The sequence below is a fragment of the Mytilus edulis genome, chromosome 2 (genome assembly GCF_963676685.1).
Source record: "Mytilus edulis chromosome 2, xbMytEdul2.2, whole genome shotgun sequence".
In the NCBI taxonomy this organism is placed as follows: domain Eukaryota; kingdom Metazoa; phylum Mollusca; class Bivalvia; order Mytilida; family Mytilidae; genus Mytilus; species Mytilus edulis.
This window is the reverse complement of record NC_092345.1, coordinates 43,694,895-43,718,117: the sequence shown is the minus strand read 5'-3', so window position 1 is coordinate 43,718,117 and position 23,223 is coordinate 43,694,895. Positions and strand designations below refer to the sequence as shown.

Below are 23,223 nucleotides of genomic sequence, written 5' to 3'. Positions count from 1 at the left end.
TATTAACTTAAACTAAAGTTAAAGTGCAAAAACCAATGTGTCTTCGGACGACATAACGCAATTCTCTTTTTCTCAAGTATCTACTTGTATGCAACATTTTAAAAAATCAACATACCCCTCCCCCCTTTTTCCAAGCCCCCCCCCAACCCCAATGTTTCGTTACATAGTAAATTTATTGAACCATCTGAAGAAAAAAATTAGACAAGACTGTGAGTGAAGCAAAGAAGGAAGTCATATTCCAATTGGAAAATTAACACCCTTTATTTATGTATTTTTTTACATAAATTTCTATTTATGCAGTTTTTTAATGGATGTTGCTATGGATAATATGTCTTTCCGTGGTAACAATTGAAGTCAGCAACACTTGACGATAGTAATTTAAAGTCTGCGTTAGCTTTATGTATTTTCTTATCGGTTATAAAACAATTCAGGACATTTAAGCTCTTAAACTGCAATATTCTGCAAATGAAAACTCCGTTTCCAAGGAAAAAATCGGTTGCTATGGTGACAAAACTAAAAAAAAATCCCACGCATTTTTCTATTAAATTTGGTAAAGTAGTATCCAAACTTCATAACTACAGTGCTAACTATTCTGTACACATTTGCACTTTTCTGTAAAACACCAGAGAATATTTGATAGTATCCCAAAAATCCAAATTTCAGAAAAGTTGAAAATATGCATTTTTTCGCAAAATTTTTCAAAAAATTTACAAATTTGGTTGACATGCAATCTTCACTAAAATGAAGCTTAAACCATGTTCTATCAATGTTACATATGAAAATTAATGAAACATGCATGGTTCTGTTCATAATCAGGCTCTGAATTGTGGTGATTTAGCTGATTTTTGAAAGATTTTACTACGCTTAACAACCAAAAAATTGTGTGTCTGTTACCATGGCAACCACTCATATTTTCCCACTCAAAATTATTTTTTGAGCAGGATTCATTTATTGCTTCTACTAGGCCAATTATAGATAAAATCTGAAACCCCCCATGTATCACATGTATATGGCACTCTGCCTGGTTCTTATAAAGAGCTGTACTTAAATATTCAATTTGTAGCATATAAAACAGTGCTTATTCGTAATTGTGCTTTCACCCCACAATACGATGACATACTTTTTGATAAGCTGTTAAGTCGAAATAACTTCGTTTTTTAACACATCAAATGTCTTGCAAGTTTGTCCACTGAGCAATTTTCTTACGTTTTGAACGTTTTCGATTCGGAACGCTATACATATATGTGTTTTCAAATTATTTCTAAAAGTTTGTTCTTTGTTTTGATGTTAAACACAACTACATGTATAAGCGACATTTGTTGTATTTTATTGACCTGTCATCAAAGGTAGGAGAAGCCGGACATCAGGCGACCTTAAGTAAAAATAGTTGCAATAACTGTCGATTAGGATCGGAGTCGAACAAATCTCGCCACGAGCGTATCTTAAAATTACCATGCTTTTTATCACTTAATATGAACTCATTAGGCCAATCATTCCCTAGGCCATGAATTTGAAAGCAGTTCGTATTATCATATGATATATGAACGATATTTTCTTGTTTTTGAATAACAAGTACGGTTCGATTTCGTGTTTTAAGATCAGAGGACAAAACAAAATAACCAAATTACAAATTTCGAAAATAGATAAAATCATAGAAACCACGATAAGAACTGCAATATATAAAAGTAGTTATAATCAAATAGAAAATGAATAATTATCTAATAAGAAAAAGAAAAAACAACATATGGTAATTTGTTAATAAATAGGTAAAATATTAATTACAGAAAAGAAGAATTTCAAATCCGAGACAGAGAGAATTAAATAGTGTAAAGAGATAAAGAAACTAAAAAGAAAAGAGCAAAAAAATAAAAGTTACAATAAATATAAAGAAAAATACAACACATGCCGAATCAGAAGTCCGAAAAGTTCATTTGCTTGCGTATCTACCAGTAGCAAATATTTCATACATATTCAAGACTTTGAAGTATCCATATCGATCAAAAATGATTACAAACAAAACGAACAAAGTATACTCGATTACCGACATAAAACGTCAAATTTTGTCAATATCGTGCGTAACGTCTCAGCTACTATTTATATACTAATCCGACTGGCCAAGTTATTACTGGTAGATTCAGTCGATAATTATGCCAGTCAATAGTTTAAAAGCGAGAAAGGACACGTAGGTACTTCTTTCGAATGGATAAAAAATGCGAGGTCGTTGATGCAAATCAGAATTTAAAAAAAAAACCTGAATGGATCTATGAATACACGTTATATCGAATGGTGAAAGGAACACGTGCTACTACCGTGAAAAATATGCTGTTGTTCCTGCAGTTAAAGCCCCCAAACATTACACAAACTGCTCGGTAAATTGATAGGGTTTTGCCAATTCACCTGAAAACTCAATATATACCCTAATATATGTTCCTTTGTAATTTCAAACAAATATATGAAGAACTTGATCTAACTAAATAACATAATTGTCCTTACACACAACGTTATAATTAGGCGAGTGTAATATTTGAAAAAGACGTCTAGTTAAGGACTTTAATGCACCCACCTAACACACGGCTAATTTTTTTTTAAATGAAAGAATAATGATTAAACTTTGATTTTTGCCCGGTCGTCACAAAATCGTACGGTGCAGTTTTTGTAAAATTGACGTTTTTTTCAGAAATTAGTTGAAAATTATATAATTACGACTTGTTTTTCAAGCAAAGGAAATTAGTCGTATCTCTTCTTTTAGACAGAATAATTAAGTGAATTAGATTCTTAAAATAATGAAAAACAATATTTACAACTGTAAGTCCGCATGCTTTTGCATTCCTTCTAAATATTTGACATTTTGTACGAAAATTTTCATAATCCCGACCTTTTCGGATCTACAATTAAATTTTTATTAAATGTTTTTGCAATCTATCCGTTTTAGATCACACCAAATTACTCATCAGTTATCGTTTTTTCATTCAAGATCAAGACTTTATCTCAACATTTCTTAAAATAACGAATTTCTGTAATTTTATGATGTTGGGTAAAATCACTATAATTTCCGGAATCCCTTATCTATTTCGTTATCGTTTTTTACTGAATATATTAGTCGATTTCCGTGTACTTAATAGTGCTATTAGAGTACGATAAATCATATTTAAACGGTTCTATTTCTATCTTTAACTTCAGTGTAGCTTAAATAGATATAAAATCGTCCAAAATAAAGATCAAATCAAAGTAAAACATAGTTTTTGAGTTCTGTAGAATTCATCCCTTTCTAAATAAGGAATCGTATCGGAAAATTGTAGAAAATCTTCCGAGTCGTGTCAAATTTTCACAGTCCAGTTCACAATGAAACCCTTCATTTGCTAAAAAGCAAAAAACTGTCCATTTATTGACACAGATATGCATAGTCTGTCATATATTTACTACATAGAAACTATGTAGTTAACACTTAAATGAAGATACAGTTGTATTGCCGCAGTGGGAAAACGAAAAGATGAAATTTACAGAAGACTGGTCGATGAATATGAAAAAAATGAAAACATCCCATTTGAAAATACAAAATATCATAAGAGTTGCTATAAATATTTCAAAAGTAAGCACAACCTATCAACTTCTGTTTTGTCTGTACAAAGACTTTGTACTACATGTACCAATTCTACCGACCAGTAGATCTTCTCATATATCAACGAGGACAGTAGATCTACAACTCATTCTGTTTTGTCTGTTTGTATATTTTGCAAATGTATAAAGCCTATAAGCAAGTTACACAACTTCATAAGGTATCCTCTGAGGAGCAAACTCAAGCTGTATTGAGTGTTACTACATATATCTCCTTCAATGATCTGATTTACAAAATAACTCATGATAATTTTTACTATTAAATCTTTATACCATCGAGCTTGCATCGCTAAATATTTGCTACAAAATTTGAAATCAGAAATTAAAGAGCTATTTAGTTCTTAACATAAAACAGCTTTTACTAACATTTCGACGATTAAAGATGACGTGCCTGTACACAAGGAAGTATTCTGGTTAACAACTTTAATTACTTGATCAGTTAACCGGGCTTAATTTCTGCCCGAGGATCGCCGCCGAGAAAACTACACAACATATTATCAGCTTCAACAAAAACTAAAAAACCATGGTCAATTTATAGTTACATGTATACAGCTTCAACAAGGCCAAGGTACATCCAATATTGTATACAGTAGCTCTATAATTTTGTCTTATGCCGTAATGACGGAAAATTACCCGTTTAAAATGACTGTGATATTCGGTCTGTAAAATTTAAAGATCTGAGCAGTGACTGCGAAACTGGTTGCAAGCACTTAGTGCAGCTACTTTACGGAAGCAGATATAGGGTAAAGTTGTAATCCAATCAGATGAATATCCATTATCTAAAAACATTTCACTGGATTATTCAATTGAAATTATGCCACCTGCTTTAAAAACATTTCTGTGTTGTCTTTTGGATGATGGCACATCTGCGGCAGTTAATAAAGCGTACGATATTCCTATTGACAAAGTTCTTAGATGTATGGCTTTAGTAGAATGTATATTATCTATAAATATTTTTTTTACTCTTTTTCATTTAGGTTTATCACTACCAATGCACCATATTTATGGACACACCTTTGATAACTATTAACAAGTTTGACTGATCAGGAGATTAGAAACAATGAAAATGGGGCATACATTCTACATGGCATTATTTTTCTTCTGGGGCAATTTTGCGCCTGTCCCAAGTCAGGAGCATCGTGCCTTTCTTAGTTTTGTATGATTTTTTATTTTAACTTCTTGAGTATATTTCGAAGCTTAGTATGACGTCCATTATCATTTCAAAGTAGTACATTTTTGTTTAAGGGCCAGCTGAAGAACGCCTCCGGGCTTGGGAGTTTCTTGCTGCATTGACGACCAATTGGTGGTTTTTGGCCGTTGCCTGCTTTTTAGCGGGTTGGTGTCTCTTTGACAAATCCCTCATGTCTATTCCAATTTTTTAATTCAATCTGTATCTAGTAGATCTTGTGTCCGCTTTGAGCAAAACCTCTGTTGTACTGATATATGCCCATGCCAAGGAAGTTGTCTTTGTATGGATATGTTGACCGATAAGAATGATGAGATTACAAGTTAAAATGAAGCTATAATATTTCCATATCGCAATATTCCGACACCTAAATGGTCCAACATCCTATTGGTCCGACGTTTCGATCACGGGATTTTAACATTAGAAAGCCAAATAAAAGGTTCAATATTAGGATAGCCTTGTCCTCCGTTTGAAGCGGCGAAACAAGATAAAAAAACGTAATACTTAGTGCCAAAGTAGCCGAACGTCATCACTAGTGTAATATTTAAAAAGAGTACAAACTACTTTGTCAAGTGTTGTTTGATTAATTATATATCTCAAGATACACGGCGGCCGACTGAAGTAAAATCAAACACATTTTGACGTACAATGAGTGATCATATTTTCCTTGTGATGTTTTATATTAAAATTATCAATTTGTTGATATAAATATACCAATAGCACTTTACTCATTTTAGTTATGTTTGTTAGTACTCTTATCATTTCTGATTTAGTGATGCATGATTTGTTAATGTCTGTGTCATTTTGGTCTTTTGTGGATAGTTGTCTCATTGGCAATCATACCACATCTTCTTTTTTATATATCAACATATTGCAACATATATAAAAGAAAATCTGCTCTATGGTTGTCAGGCTTTCAAACTAACAGGAGACCATACGCTTCCTCAATTTTAATAAACAGCTCATCATGGTACTTTTCTAAACAATTAAAAATACGTCATATGTTATATTTCCCCTTGCTTCAAATATTTTGTTTCGGATTATTTATATCAAATTTGCAGATATATATGTTTGTAAATAAGTGCAATCAAATGATATGGAGGTATTATATAATTTTAATTTTAGATAATGCAAGGGCGACTACAGATACATTTGTGTGACTTAAATGTTGATTTTCAAAGACTCCGAGAGAAAACGTTATCATCACGGTAACATGCGTTTCCGTTAAAATCAACCAAAGTTAATTAATATTATGATAGAAATATATTTTCCCAACAGTAATACAGCATTCCTATAAAATTGTTTCGTTTTTGCATTTGTTTTGACTCGATTTTACAACTGGAAGTATCCGTGAATTGAAATTGCACCCATGACCTTTGACCTCGATTTAAAAAAAAATACACCATAATTTCTTTTGACGACCGGGATATTTAGAAAGTACACATTCTTAGCTTTCTAGTGATATATAATTTAGCCGTGTGTTAGGTAGGTGCATTAAAAATGTAAATTTGGCTCTCATATCACTCGCCTAAATGCCTGGACTGGTCTTCAAATGTGCGGCGTAAAACTACTTTCATAATTATCAACATCAATTTTATCAGCCGGGTATCACTATTATTGTGAAACTACCTATTCTAGGTGTAGTCAAGGATTTGTATATGTCACTATACAAATCCTTGGTGTAGTGTAAATCAAATGTGGCTATTTAAGTATTTAAAATTCCAAAGATCTGTTTGAGTACATACCATCTTCAAGACTCTCTCGTCTTTCAATAGTTTAAAACATTTTATGTTTTTATTTTCTGTACACAAGTATTCCTCATTTCAAACTCGAAGACACATTACAAGAAATGGTTCTGCTTTTGTTTCCAAAAAAAAAAAATGGAATGGTTGACGTATACACAAGTATCTTGTCTAATTGAGGAACAAGTCGTTATTTGTAAACATTCACTCGTATTATAAAACAAAGATTCTCTGAATTGACTTTATCAAGATTCTTGGTTTCTAGATTACTAACAAAATTCGTAATGTTTCTTTTACGTGTTTTTATCAACAAAAATCGGCAGTCCCACATGGGAACCAAGTATGCTCCTATTCTTGTCGATTTGTTCCTTTAATTGAGGCTGATTTCATACAGGAGCTTTTTAGGAAGAACGGGAAGAAGCTAGCATTATACTATAACTTCATTCTTCGCTCTATATAGCTGCTTACTATTTAGTTTAGAATGAGGAATAAATCAATTTTTGGTGACTATATACTAGTATGCATCTATCCCATTGATTAAAGTTCAACTTGAAATGAGGGATACAACAGATAGTCATACAGTAAAATATGTCTCATATTCTGACTTACATCTAGAAATTGACAATGAAGGTCGATTGAAAACAAAACTTTACAACAAAAGAGAGACATTCAGCTTCCTAATAACAAACTTTCCATTTCTAAGTAGTAACATTCCAGGGCATGCACTGCCACATTGAATATATATCTCCAGTTTATAGGAGATTCCAGAGCTTGCATTTCCTATCATGATTTCGATGATAAATAGTTTGTGGTTACAAGGAAGCTATTGAACAAACAGATCAAAGTGATGAAGTTTAAATCATCCCTTCAAACATTTTACGGACACCTTCACGAGTTGATTATGAAATATGTGTTTCACAGATGCCTACGATAGGTTCCAACTTTCGTTACCACATGACTTCATCTTTTTCTTGAATGTGACCTACCGAATTAGACTTGTCACATGGTGTGTACTTTCACGAGCAACAGGACGGTGCCACGTGTGGAGCAGGACCTGTTTGTATAATATTAATGGAATTATCAAAGATTGTATATATAGCGTATTTTCTATCGAATAATGGGGGTTCGTTATCATTCTTTAAAAAACATACAATACTGTTAACAAAGCAATTTAATGGGAGATACACACGCACACATTTTATTGCATTTTGCTCAGGTTAATGTTATTCATTTATTTCAAGCTTAATTGTCACTTATTTTATCAACCAGAGGTAATTATAGCACTAATTGTATATGTTATATAAGATCTACTAGCAAGGGGGGGGGGGGGGGTCTTTTCAATGAAAAAAACACAAAGTTTTTAAAATTCTTTGAGACATACTTTACAGAACAAATGTATATGGATTAGTCTCAAAAGAAAATCTAAGTTATAGTTATTGACCAAGCAAGTCGGTATATGCCATTTAATCTGCACAGCACGAGATGACCCAATAACCCGAACGACGTAGGAGTTCGGGTTATTGGGTCATCTCGTGCTGTGCAGATTAAATTACATATACCGATTTGATTGGCCAATAACTGTTTTAACACATGACGCAATCAATTTACGTGAACGTTTTAGAAATGTGGACGTTATTCCGCAATCCACTGATCCAAGGAAAGTTTCTTGTAGGGGAAATACGACTTTGGTAAGTTTAAAATTAATATTTTTTTTGATATTTAGACTCATTCTAAAATTGCGATTTAATGGTGTATTTATTTTTATCGTTTCCGTTTGACAAATTGTATACTTTCAAATTGGTGTATGAAAAGAAAAATAACTGCAAGGGTTATTGAGTTTAAATTAGATTAATTGCTTTTTAATTTCTTTCCCTCAATGAAATGCTTAGAGAAAAAAAGAACCGAGGAAGATGTTATATTACCTACATTTTAAATGTTAAATAAACAGAAAATACATTTCTCTTTTAAAACTTCCCCCCCCCCCCCCCCAACCCAATTTCCTTTTTATCTACTGTATTACTTTTTAAGACACGTCCATCTAAATAAAGTCTGATTGATATCCAGCTAACCAGCTAATCCCCGTTTTGAAACTAACTTAAATATGATCCTCATTAAATTCGATCCAAAAATAGTCCTTTTATAGGAATAGCTATCCAAAAAGTCATTATAATTCCATTGAGTCTGAAACTAATCCAAATCAGATTTCTTTTATTCGGATATTCTAAGATACATTTCTGTTTTGGCAGAAATTACCAAAAATTGTTTTAACTATCTTTCTAACTTTAAAACACTGATTTAGATTTACGTTGTACACAAAATATAATAAAATAGTTTATGTCCCAGCTTAGATAAAAAAAAAAAAAAGGAATGAGAAACCTTTCGTTTTCCTATTTTGAAACTACGATGTTTGTACGAAGTTCAACTTTGTCGTAATTTCAAGGCAGATAGCGGATTCGGGGGTGGGTGCGAACAGGTCTTTAACCCTTGGATTGGACAAAGTATCGTGTTTTAGCTTAAACTCGTCAATTTTGTCTTTAGTCTCGCTACACTCGGTGATATTTTTTTTTAATTTCATAGAATAACGCCCCTTTTAAAATCGAGGAACCGCCCCTTAAGATAAAAATAGATTTGAACTGTGCAGTATATCTGAGGTAGTTAATGCACACCTTTGCTGTGCATTATCCAGATTACAACACAGTAAGAACAAAGAGATTTTACTCTTGCCATGTGTTAATTGATAAAATCTACCATCCCTATATAGCAAACATCTGATATACTATTGTGGTCAACAAGTGTGTAGTGAATTGTGTAATAAAGTGCAAGACAAAAGTCAAGTGATTCGGTCTGTTAAGATTGTCATGTAGAGGATGTTCCATAAAAACTTCATATTTTGTCTATAAGTGTTTGATGACAGTTGACAAAATTACTGGTACTCTTACTTGATAGACAAGAGGTTATCTTTAGTACAGGTGGGCTAAAGTGATAAACAAATTAAAAACGTATTTACACTAAATTCATTGACTGTTGAATGTGTGCTGATTGATATATTAGTCTTATATAGATTTTTATTATTAGTTAATATTTGTGGGTTTGGACTAGCTGTCAGCTGGGAACTGGGATATACTATCTACATATATCTTACTGCTGTCAGTAACTACTCTCATATCTGTACTGCACGTCATTCTGTTGTTGGGGATGTATAAATACCCTTACACGGCCATTCTTGAGTTTTTGTTACAATGTTTTTCTACTTTGTATTGATCTGATGAGTTAAGCCTTTTGCAACTATGTTTGCTGTAACACCACTGTCCTAGGTAAGGGAAACTGGCTTGTCATGTTTTGAATTTTTTGTCAGATGTTCGGAATCCTCTGGTTTTATCTATTTGAATGCCTTGAAAAAGTATGCCCGGTGAATCCCATTTTCCTTTTTGTAAATCGTTTACATGTATAATGATAAGCCATCTGTGTAATGATGAAGCTATGAAAAGTCAAGAGAGAATAGTTTCCAGCCAAAATTTCAATGGCTAATATCTCGAAGGCAAGCACGGTGGCCTATATTTTTTTATGCTCTTTGGATCCCTTTATTTATCACCTATCAATAAGAACAAGTGTTTTGAAAAGTTAATTATTTTGAAAGTGAGAAGCGAACTCCCTTAAGGGAGGGTTGAGCACTCACAAATATGTTTTACTCCACCGCATTCTGTATGTACCTCTCTCAAGCCAGGGACCTGTAATTTAGTGGTTGTCAGTTGTTCATGGTTGTCATATTTTTTTTGGTGAATTGTTTTGTTATAAATTAGGCTGTTAGTTTTCTCAATTGAATTGTTTAATATGTTCCTGATCTTTTATAGCCCTCTATACAGTTCATGTTTTTCTCATTGTTGTAGACTGTACAGTTGCCTTTGACTGCTTACTACTACTTCATTGGACTATGCTGTTGAGGGGACTTGGGACTTCCAACTAAACTACCTTGGCCAAAAACTTTCAACTTGAAGCAGGACTTGAAATGGACAGACAAACAGAACAAATAAATGAACCCATGCAGGGACTGAAAAAACATAATGCCCCACATGGGGCATAAAAATCACCTTCCTCTCTCAACACAACTAATATTGATTTATTTAGGTTTATCAGCTAAACTATTTTTGATTAACCTGGGACACCTTTTAACATGCATATGGCCAATAAGATGGATTTCAACTTGTGAAAAGTAATTTCAAACAAGTTAGTGGTTTCTTTTTTATTATGCACAAATAGTACATTATATATACAAATTAATTCAATTCTGTACAACTTTCAATATATTCACATTTAAAACTCATAAAATTTTATAATAGTACATGTATGTTATAAGTTATTATTTCTATGTGCTTACAAAAGCTACCATTTGCTTACAACATAAATAGTCAATTGTTTAAAAGGTTACTGAAACAAGTCATAAAAAAGTTATCCAATAGATAGTTTCCTTATCATGCTCTATTTTTCAACAGTAACAATTGCATGAATGAAGGTAAACATCAGACTAAACACTATCATTTTCTATGTTCAGTAGACCGTGAAATTAAGGTCAAGACTCTAATTTGGCATTAAAATTAGAAAGATCATATAATAGGGAACATATGTACTAAATTTCAAGTTGTTTGGACTCCAACTTCATCAAAAACTACCATGACTAAAAACTTTAGCCTGGAGAAGAATAGGCAGACCAATGAAAGGACCCAAAGACTGAAATCATAATGTCCCTAAGTGGGGCATGAAAATCAGGCCTAAAGGATTCACTTTAGGCCAAAGAACAGCCTGATGATTCAGCTTTATCAATATATATCAAAATGGCATTAATTTGGTTCTTAAAAGGATCTATTTCAAAAGCCTAGGTTCAACAAATCTTTTCATTAGAGTACATTCTCGGTTTCAAAGTCAGCACATTTTTGATTTTTACTGACACTACCAAGGTTCTGCATCAGGTTGCAATATGTTTGGAGTGTGGCAACAATGCAATCTTATATCTATCAATCTATTGCTTCATTCTGATTCTGTATTTTTTTTTAAACAAAACTAATTTATGACTTGTAGTATTTCCCTCTAAAAATCACAGCATTAATTTGGCAAAATGGAATATATACATTAAATTTTGTTTGAAATCTTCAGAAGTAATTCGTACTACATACCAACTGGCAGAAAATTTTAGATAATTGAAGTTCACATGGCTTGTTTCACATATTTTAGAATACAAAATTCTGTAAAATAATTTCATTTCAGCTTACAGGTAAGCAAAATCAATTGCAAAATTATTTTCTGAAGAAGGTGCGTTTATATACTAGCTATATGGAAAGACAATATCATAAGTACAAACACAAGCGACAACACTATTTACTTCATCATACAAAGGCTTTTTTCTTTTCAAGATTTCTTTTGAAACATATAGAGTGTTTTATTTTGAATGGACTTTCTAAAAAAAATGGCTTTTTTAATAGAAACATGTTAAAGATGTATAGGTAATTTTTAAAACAGTACATAAAACGGCTATAAATAATAATTTTTTCTCTTCTTTTGTAAGGAAAGGGAACTTTCAAAGGTAAACTGACCTAAAAAGCCAATCACTTATGCAATATTATACTGGGAATAATCATGATTTTGTGATTTCATAAAAATAAGGGAAGAATTGTTTATGTGAGGGAGTGGACGGTAAGACCGTGAATGCCTGGTATTTCTATGTCACCTTCACTGCATAGGGAGAGACACAACAAGGTTACTGTAACAGATTTTAAGTTGCCTTCATGACAATCTATTTAAGTCTATCTAAGAACATGTTAAGACCTTTTTAAAAAAAACTTAATATAAAAAGAAATAAAAAAACAAAATGAATGACTTTTTCGATAACATAAAACTGATCAGGTTAAACATAACCAATGTACATCATAAAATTATTTAAAAAAAACATTTGAGTCCATCCTCACTCATGCAGGGGAAAAAAAACAATAAAATTCTACATACTGTCCATTAAATTAATATTGTAATATTTGAATATGTATATATATAAATTAATGAGTAATCATAAACATGATATTAACCAAATATTTTTTTTTATAATACTGATTCTTTATCTTAAATTAATGAGAGTATACATATATAAACATTATATAAATATAATACAGAATTCACAAGTTTTTGTCACGTTAAATCTGATACTTAGGTTTTACTTTATGACTTGTAGTATTCACATTTATGGTGAGTAGCATTAAAACTAATGCCAAAAAGTAGGAAGCATTAAATAATTTATTTATATTAAGTTTAAACAGGCCATCTACTAGTTTGCTGTTTCCTTTTTACTGATGATAAAAGAAAAGCTAACCAGTTAAAGTTTAGGCTACTAAAGTGCTGTCACCTAGTGATAGTTTGAAAGCCTTTTTTAAAGCATAAGATAAATGCTTAATGAGAAACTTGATTGAATAATATGCAAATCCAAAATTTTGTGTACATGTATTGTTGTGTACTAACATATAATTACATTAGATGTATGTTTCATTATAATATTTTATTCTGATTGGCTAACTGCACATCACATGTTATTCCGTAAGCAGTTGCATTGCTCAATACAACTTTTCATTCATGATAACACGTTTCAACAATAAAGTGCACAGGTGAATTAAATAATAAAATATATAAAATTTGTGTTTTCATAATCAGAGCTAAAAAATGTAATTATAAGTATTGAATGCTTCTTTTTGTAACTTTATACTGTTGTAAAAGCGTTGACCGTGCGTACATTTTTGGAATGAAGCGCTTCTGCGCTTCATACAAAATGTACTTCGGTCAACGTTTTTACACCCCAATAAATTTACAAAAAGAAGCATTCAATTCTTAATTAAATACCTATATGAGGCAGATACATATGGGCCAATTTTTTGGTAATACCGTTAAAATTTTTTTACGTGATATTTTTAATAATGAAACTAAAATGGAGGAGTAATGATCATAGTTATAAGTTGGCCCATTAAGTATGGTTTTTGAGATCCTTTACAAATTAACTTAATTTTACTTCTAAAAATTAATTCAACAAAATAGTCAGTTAAAAAATATACACATGATGTGGTTTTGTTATAAGAATTAAGACAACAGACACAGGAACACACAAAGAAAAAGTTGTGGCCTTAATTATAATACTTTTATGTCCTTATATTAAAATTAATTATAATCGCTTGTATTCTTTATCTTTCATCTAGATAGCACTTTACACTTCTAGGGTTATTTCACCTAAATTCACTAACATTTTTCTAAAAATAAAAGTGCTCAAGACATTTCTAGTTGTCATTTTGATTAGATTGGATTTGACAATAAGGTAAATGTTCTTCTTTAAAATAAAATTTTAACAAAACAACCCTAACATATACCAGTAGTCATATATGTCCTTAATTAAGTGTTATTCGCTTGTAATAAAAACCGGTACTCAAGCATAAAGCTTTGCAGTACAATCACAGATATTCAGTCATGCATGACACAGTTGTCTTCCCATTTTATGGGGGGACAGCACTGTCTCTATGTCACACCTGATTGACTTTTTGTTTGGAATGACTTTTTAGCACTTATTATTCTTCATCGTCTTCTCTAACATATGCTAAGGGGAAGTAACCAACCTGTAAAATTAAAATATATTAAGTTTAAATCAAGTTTATTAAAATTGTCTTATATAGGTTATATTGTTACTTTTTTATGTAAATTCCAAAACATACATATAGCTTTAATCGCATTTCCAATAAGATAATGCTTACATTGCTTTTAATGTAGGTACATTTCAACATTTTCATATTTTCTGCGTAATACAGTGTCCACTTTAATTTTTGTTCTTGGTTGATTTTGTGTACATGCAATTGTATTATCTGTACATTTTATACATATGTGCATGTACATATCTAAATCATTTATCTTTATGCTGTTACTCATTCTAGTCTTATATTCGGAAATCTGACAGCTTCTATAAATTTACCTTGCCAGTAGTACAGTGCTCTCCCTTCCACCAGCCTTTATCACTTCCTGTTTTACTGAGTATTGCAACACGATCTCCACGACATAAAGATAATTGTGATGTAGCATTTGCAGCATAATCATAAACAGCAACTGCATAGCCAAGAATTCTGGAAGCTATAATGGAAAATAATATTTGTATAGTCAATTGTCCTGTACAGTTTCCTGAAAGCTAATATACAGAATGAAAAATATGTTATAGGATATATTAACTACTGTAAATTCAGAAATTATTGCAATGATTTTATTATTGCGAAAAATGCGATAGAGTTATAATCACAATAATTCAAAATCATACTTGGCAATTTTCTATATGAATTTTTATTTAAAAACAGGATTTTTCTCAATATCACATAAATCAAAATTTTGTTTTAGTTTAAATAACAAAATCACAATAATAAATGTACACAATAATTTCTGAATTTACAGTATCATTTTCATTATAACTTAATGAAGATGGATGCACATTAACGTCCAGTGTCCAATTAAATTTTCAGGACTATAACATGTTAAAGCAATATAAATATCAACCCTGCTTAAACAAGACAGACATGCTGAGTTAGATTTTTAACAATGGTACACACATTTCTCCTTACAGACAACCCTACTCTAAACTCTGACCAAAAGTTTACTTTTATCTTATAACAGTTATACTGTACTTACTTGCACCAAATCCAGCCTGACTTTTGATTGGATACAATAATGTGGTTTTGACACCAGGGAAACATTCTTTTAAACTGTTCTGTTGATAAAATTCTACTAGTTCCTGTAAGTGTAACATAGAAAAGAGAATAGAAATGGGTACAACCTGATCATATAGCAGAAAACATCCAAATGACCATCAGGAAGAAAGGTTTTGTGAACTCTAAAAACTATACTGAAGTGGCAGTTTTATTACACGCAAGGGATTACAAAACAAAAAGTGCAAAATGGGGATTAAGAAATTTGATTTAAATGAAATAACCGAAATTCTTTCTGTAAAATAAAATTTGTCCTTTATCCCAATTTTTCATTTAGGACATATAGCTTTTAGCTTAGGTCATGATCTGCAAATATGACTGTTTTCAGACCCTTGATTATGACCACAAATTAATAAGGGATCTTTCATCAGATATATGCAATGATATCTCAATTTGATTCTGATTTAACCTAAGATACCAGATTTGACATCTTGAAACCTTAAATGTGACCTGATTTGGGTCTAGGTCAAGTATCTGTGACCTTGAACTTCAACATATTGACCTTATAATCAAAGTGATCTTTCTACTATCACATGTATATGTTTTTGAAAAATAATATTTTTGAATATTAACAGCTAAATTCTCAAGCAGAGACAGCAGAAACTTCACTAAGTTTACTTACAATAACTGAGGTAAATCTCTTTTCACTAAGTTTACTTACAATAACTGAGGTAAATCTCTTTTCACTAAGTTTACTTACAATAACTGAGGTAAATCTCTTTTCATTAAGTTTACTTACAATAACGGAGATAAATCTCTTTTCACTAGACAGGAAGTAGAACCCTGGTTCTTGATGAACTTTCATGTGTTTAAAATTAAAATCCATTCTACAAGATATATACTGTCTAAACTGACAAATTTATATAAAATCATGAAATTTTATTAACATGCTTACATTATTTTTTTATTATTTTTTATACCTGATAATATGGTGTTGCCTTTGATAGCTATGTCTGGCATCATTGACAAAAGACGCAAAGTGCCAAAACACCCAAATTGCACAAAGAATGTTATCATACATAAGGCAAAAAGTTGGCAATTAGAAGAAAAGCTTCAAGAGAGGTCTTTCAGAGCAGAGTGGTCATAAAACTGTCAAAATATCATTTAGTAGCAGTTAATACAGTTTTTGCAATTATTTTTTTTAAGGAGAAAACATCAATTATTTGAGAATGAAAAAGAAACATGCTTTATCATATCAAGAAACCAAACACACAAGTTCAGATAGCGATGCATCTTTTCTTAGTAAATGCCAACCTTTGACCTCATGTGTCAATCAACTTGAGACTGGTACTTACTGGAACAGTTTGGAAGTATTTGGTATCACCTAAATAGTAATAGTTTTCAGCACTTTTTTCTACACGGATATGCCGCACCTGGTTTTCATATCTAGAAGGAAAAGTTAACAGAATCCAGTTACAGATTATTAAGGTCATGCAATACTGAAATTAACATTCAAAGGTTAAAAACAAGTCACAGTCAAAAGGTCAAAAGGTTAATTAAAGAATTTTCAGACAGAATGTATAATAAAAACAATTGCATTCAATTGAAGTATTTTTTCACATTATCTCGCAAATCTATGGAAATTCCACACTCTGAGAAAATAGAATGATGCCAATTTTCATGATTAATGGAAAAGTTCATTGTAACTTAAGATTCTAATCAACAGAACAGCTGTACATAAGGAACAATAAATACACTTGTAGCCTCATTGAAAGAAAAGTTAAGCACAAAATTTGCAAATTCATAGATAAAACATGAAGTTGTAAAATACGGTATTAGGAATTAGTAAAAACATGCATCTGTGTCATGTATGGTTTGTTCCACAACAATTTAATTCAACATTATATGCATCAATCAATTATTCAATTGAATTTGTTCATCATCATATTGCGTTGCTGTGGTTTTTATAACTAGAGGCTCTAAAGAGCCTGTGTCGCTCACCTTGGTCTATGTGAATATTCAACAAAGGACACAGATGGATTCATGACATAATTGTGTTTTGGTGATGGCGATGTGTTTGTAGATCTTACTTTACTGAACATTCTTGCTGCTTACAATTATCTCTATCTATAATGATTGGCCCAGTAGTTTCAGTGGAAAATGTTAGTAAAATTTACAAAGTTTATGAAAATTGTTAAAAATTGACTATAAAGTACAATAACTCCTTAGGGGTCAATTGACCATTTCAATCATGTTGACTTATTTGTAAATCTTACTTTGCTGAACATTATTGCTGTTTACAGTTTATCTCTAACCATAAAAATATTCAAGATAATAACCAAAAACAGCAAAATTTCCTTAAAGTCATAAGAAACCTCAAATCCAAAAAAAATAGTGCATATGTTTTTTATAACTCAATGGATAGTTTTCATTGTAAAACTTATGTACATATACTTTTTTCTGAAGAAAATTCTTTAATTTATTCATATTTAGAAGAAGTTTACTTTATTTGAATTGCTTCCTTCCAGCAAGCTATTCCCCCGATATATTTTCCGTATGCAAGATGACCTCAGTGTGACCCATCTCGTAAAAATCCGGTGACCACAATACGCATGGATGTCCTTAAAATAAACTATTATCTGAATTTACATGTTAAACACGTGCTCAATTTCCATGCTTTTTTGTTTATTTTTCGTCAATTGTTGACAAACAGGTGACAATCGTTAAACTTCGGCTTTAAAACACGAACTTTAATTACCTGCCATATTTTCACAACAACACTGACCGATTGAAAAAAAAAATTGACGATTATACGATATTTACACGAAAAAAATGATAAATTCGAGCACAGAAGACTAAGTTTATGATGTTTGTATGCATTGGTTTAAGAATTGGAAGAACAATATTTTTCACCGGTCACTCGTTTCTTATTACTTTAAAATTACCAATTCAGGGGCAGCAACCCAACAATGGGTTGTCCAATTCATCTGAAAATTTCAGGGCAGATAAATGTTGACCTGATTAACAATTTTACCCCATGTCAGATTTGCTCTAAATGCTTTGGTTTTTGAGTTATAAGCCAAAAACTGCATTTTACCCCTATGTTCTATTTTGAGCCATGGCAGCCATCTTGGTTGGATGGCCAGGTCACCGGGCACATTTTTCAAACTAGATACCCCACAGATGATTGTGGCCAAGTTTGGATTAATTTGGCCCAGTAGTTTCAGAGGAGAAGATTTTTGTAAAAGATTACTAAGATTTACGAAAAATGGTTAAAATTGACTATAAAGGGAAATAGCTCCTAAAGGGGTCAACTGACCATTTTGGTCATTTTGACTTATTTTTAAATCTTACTTTGCTGAACATTATTGCTGTTTACAGTTTATCTCTATCTATAATATATTCAAGATAATAAACAAAAACATAAAAATTTCCATAAAATTACCAATTCAGGGGCAGCAACCCAACAACGGGTTGCCCGATTCATCTGAAAATTTCAGGGCAGATAGATCTTGACCTGATGAACAATTTAACCCCATGTCAGATTTGCTCTAAATGCTTTGGTTTTTTTTTTTAAACTAGATACCCCAATGATGATTGTGGCCAAATTTGGTTAAATTTGGCCCAGTAGTTTTAGAGGAGAAGATTTTTGTAAAAGTTAACGCCGGACAACGGACGCAGGACGCCGCCGGACGCCAAGTAATGGGAAAAGCTCACCTGGAACATAATGTAATTTTTTTTCTACCTTCAGAGATTTCTATGATTGTCTGTCTCATGCATCTCTCCCCATTTCTATGAATGAAGTGTCGAATAAATAATTTATCATCACACCCCTGTGATTTTTATTTTCAAATCTTCAAATTGGTAGTTTTCAGAATCTAAAGCATCATGGGTAATTTCATTGTTACAATGTCATTGGTTAAATTTCAATTGTTTGGGACAATGTTAGCCAATTACAAACATTTAACATTTGGGTATGTGCATTTGAAAAAATTATCTAGAATGCATTAGATTCTGAACAGGTAAATTATTTCATTTTTCAGTCTGGTAAATTCTCAAAAGCAAGTGAAATCAGAAAATAAGAAAGTAAACGTACTTTAAACTAAGTGAAAGTTCTCCTCGTCGTCCTGGATTTTCACTAACACGTATTAAAAAGGTTCCATTTGGCAAGGAAGTTAATCTTCTGACTGCTGTATCCCTGTCCATGGGACCAACAAACCTAATTTAAAAGGAGAGTATTTTTAAAATTTTAACTGATTTTAAGAATTGGATATACATGATTTGTAATGATTGTTGACAATGCTATTTGTTTCCTGGCAATGTCATTTTAGCAGAGGTAACAAAATTAACATTTTATTTAATTAAAATATTTTGAAAGTAATTTATAATTTGGGATATTTGAACTGTTAAAAAATCTAAAATTTCAGGACGAAATTTACTATTCATCATTCTAGTATTCAGAAGTGTTCACTTCTTTAGATATGCTTAAAATCACTCTGTAAATTTGTTGTGTTTGCAAGGAAGATTAAACAAGTAATTATTGGTGAAATTTGACATCTTCATTTCAACAACATTTAGAGCAGTGCTTAAAAAACTTTATAATCATGATAATGAAAGTCAAATAGGTGATTTGCTATAATAAACATAGTGTTGAAAGTTCAATTTCAATGAAAAGGGCACGGCTTTGTAAGAATGTGGTGGAAAAATGAAATAAAATTGAAATTTTTACTAATATTTTGGCACTCTATAAATATCAATCTGTAAAAGCACTGAACATATTTTGTTTTTAATAATCTAAAGTAAAAATAGACCACAAACATACATACCATTTATACACATTTAAATGACTGGACATTTCATTATCATTAGGGACATTCACATAACCAACAAGAGGCGAGTGTGGGCGAGGCGCAGGTGTCACACCATTCGGTGTTGAAGGATACCGAATTTTCACATCCACATAGGATTCTTTGCGTATAATCTAATCACAAAACAAAGAAAGCAGCAATTAGTCATACACAAATTTATTAATTCAATTTGAGGATTTAAGAATGCTGAAAGCTTGTGGAATGGCCAATAAATTCAATAAAAATTCCAAGGTCATACATACATTTATAATAGTAATCAAGTTCAAAACTTCAAAAATTATGCAGAAAACCATATGATCTTTAGCTGTTGTGACTTTAGGAAAACTTTTGCATGCAAACATACCAAATACATCTACAAAGTTTCTGACATTTTTCTAAAGCTTTTAGTATCTCTCTTGGGATAATCCATATTCTTAGCTGCAGAAAAATTCAATTGAAGAATGCAATTACATCAAGACCAGGACTCTTCATCAACTTCTTTTAAAATCTACTATAAAAGTTCGTTGTTTATCAAACAACTTAAGGTGGTACCCCTTTAACTAAAATTAATTTGGCTCGTTCAATTTTCATAAAATTTTGATAAAGTATTTACTTTGACCCTTTAACTAAAAAATATAAAAATTTAAAAAATTTGAACCAACCGTTTTATCAGAAAAATTACACTGGTTATATAGCAGTTTGACAAACACTTATTTTGATCTTTGAGAAGCTTAATATTCCCTTAACAACATAACATAATTAAAACGTTTAGCTGTTTTACAGAGTTACCTCCCTGTAGTGTTAGGTACCACCTTAATAAACAGGTGATCACACCATGTGTTTTTGATACAGATTACATACTTTCTATATCAATCTTTACCAAGCATTGGCAGTACGACCTACACTTTTTGCATGTGTGTCCAGATATAATCAATTGCCTTTATATTAACTGCATTACATGCATTTTGTCTTATTAGGGTAAGTTTTAATTTCTTTAATCACTTCTACATATACCAAAGTTACGAAGTTTTTATTAGTCATAAAAATTCCTAGCTTTTTATTTTTAAGTTGAAGACTGTTTTCCTACCTTATGTTCTTCTTTGACTAAATGTTGTGGAAACCAACCTTCTTCATTGCCCATAGTACCCTGTAAAAAAGTTATATATATGTACTCTAAATGCAAATATACCAACTAAATTATGACAAATTATGACAAATTATGACCTGTAAAATTGACAGCAAACTGTGTTTCTGTATTTTGATTAGAGCTTTCAGCCTGTTTGACATGCCACATTCTATGCTTATTTTTCGATCTATCAAGGAGCATAACTCTTAAAAGGCAAAAATGAAATATTTGATATAGAAATACCACTTTTTCTTCAGTTTTTTTATTTTAAAAATCAGCAGTTAATCTATGGAAATGAAATAAAGCTGTATTTTTGTACCATTGCTTGTTTTACCACTTTTTAGAAATTGGTGGTGTCCCTTTTATTCACTGTCAAATTTAATTGAAAATTCCTATTAACTGTACTCTTTATAAACTCCTTTATTCTTTTTATTGAATCCCTCAACCTGTTGGTATCTTCAGATAAAATACCAATATTTATAAAAAAAAGATTAATTAATTCATGTTTATGGAAACAGGTCCAAGAACTTGTAACTTGTACCTACCTTCCACCACTGAGGATCTGAATTATTTAAAATTTTAATTGTTTGATCTTTTCTGAAATGTAAGGGTCTCTTGCCAGCTGGTGGTGCTGGACTCCCAACATAGTCTACTATTGCTTTCACATGACCTGTAGGAATAAAATATAAAACATTTGTAAATGATTGTCATCAATGTAAATATATATTTAAAAGAAAATAATTTCTTTCTAAAATGACTGAAATCCGTTATTAAAAAAATTCTATCATGTTATATTGCTTTGCAAAAGCATTTGATTATTTCTAAAGTTAACATCATATAAAATAATCATTTTTATGCTAAATAAAGTTGAATTTGAATGACAATATACACTGTAATTAAGATTTTTATTAAAAAAAAACTTCTGCTTGCAAATTTTTTGAAGAAAGTTTTTTTCAACAATGATTTTTGTACATCATGCCATTTTGGATCTAAAGAATAGACACATTATGGACTGTCACAAGGTAGGACCGCTAGCCACTAAACCAAGGGAAGTTATAATCAGAACATCATTTGAATAACAACAAGTATGGGTTCTACAGTGCATTTAGGAACTTGTCTCACTAGCTTATATATGCTGATTTATATAATAAGTGGAAGCAACGGACCTCTGATAGAATACTTTGAAATGGCCTTACATTTCCTGCATCGTCTGGATCCTAACACAAAATAATAATTAGAAATTTTTAAATGCAAATTTTAATAATAACTTTCAGAACTCTCTCATTAAAAAAAGAATAAGCTATTTACATCTATTACCTTTGAGTACTGTAAATTTATAAATTATAGCATGCATTTATAGATGCGATTTTCGAAGAATGGACAAAATAGTGAGGTTTATTATTGCAATTTCAGGAAATCTGTTTACAGATGTTTGTATCAGATATGAAGATGCAAGTTCTAATTATTTGGGTACTTACCCAGTTGCATTATTCACATTAAAAACCCATCAATAATTTCTGAATTTACAGTATGTCAAATTACAATAAAGTTAATTTCTCTTGTTTAATAGGTCAACCATGACATTAACACTTTAAACCAACTTATTTTAAACTTAAGTTCTTCTGACATCGTAAACTTTGCTGCAACTTATTTTTGTGATTTTTCAAACTTGTCCATGTATACATATGAGAAATTGATCTAAGTTTGACAAATTGGCAACAATTTATACTTCCAAATTATTTTTCACAAAAAAAAATTGCTTGCAAAAAATTAGTTGGTTTATAGTATAACCTCCAGATAGATAACACATGTTAACTATATATAGTGAATTGAACCATAGAAAAGTAAAAGAAGGAGTACTTTTACAACCAACATGTAGATGAAAATGCAACAAAATGCTTCCACAGCCTTGTGAAGACTAGATATTTTTGTGATGTATATGTCAGTTACCAATACAATTTAATAGACTATCTGTGACATATCAAAGATATAATTCATGGTTTAT

General features: G+C 31.2%; 1 protein-coding gene across 22 annotated transcripts in view; it reads right to left on the bottom strand.

The window, feature by feature from the left end:
- Positions 1-10,768: 10,768 nt before the first annotated feature.
- LOC139512202 (proto-oncogene vav-like) overlaps positions 10,769-23,223 on the bottom strand; it is a 54,054-nt gene continuing 41,599 nt past the window's right edge. For 6 of the 22 annotated variants that reach the window (XM_071299618.1, XM_071299623.1, XM_071299615.1 and 3 more), the window contains 8 exons: positions 21,764-21,888; positions 21,180-21,239; positions 20,072-20,226; positions 19,342-19,464; positions 16,601-16,691; positions 15,229-15,331; positions 14,528-14,682; positions 10,769-14,177 (listed from right to left, as the gene is read on the bottom strand). In XM_071299618.1, the coding sequence (XP_071155719.1) occupies positions 14,130-14,177; positions 14,528-14,682; positions 15,229-15,331; positions 16,601-16,691; positions 19,342-19,464; positions 20,072-20,226; positions 21,180-21,239; positions 21,764-21,888 (860 nt within the window). In that variant the 3' untranslated portion in view covers positions 10,769-14,129. Of the gene's footprint in view, positions 14,178-14,527; positions 14,683-15,228; positions 15,332-16,044; positions 16,133-16,600; positions 17,603-18,179; positions 19,465-20,071; positions 20,227-21,179; positions 21,240-21,763; positions 21,889-23,223 lie in introns of those variants that run through there. The other 16 variants (XR_011662192.1, XR_011662200.1, XR_011662195.1 and 13 more) reach the window with 6 other exon arrangements.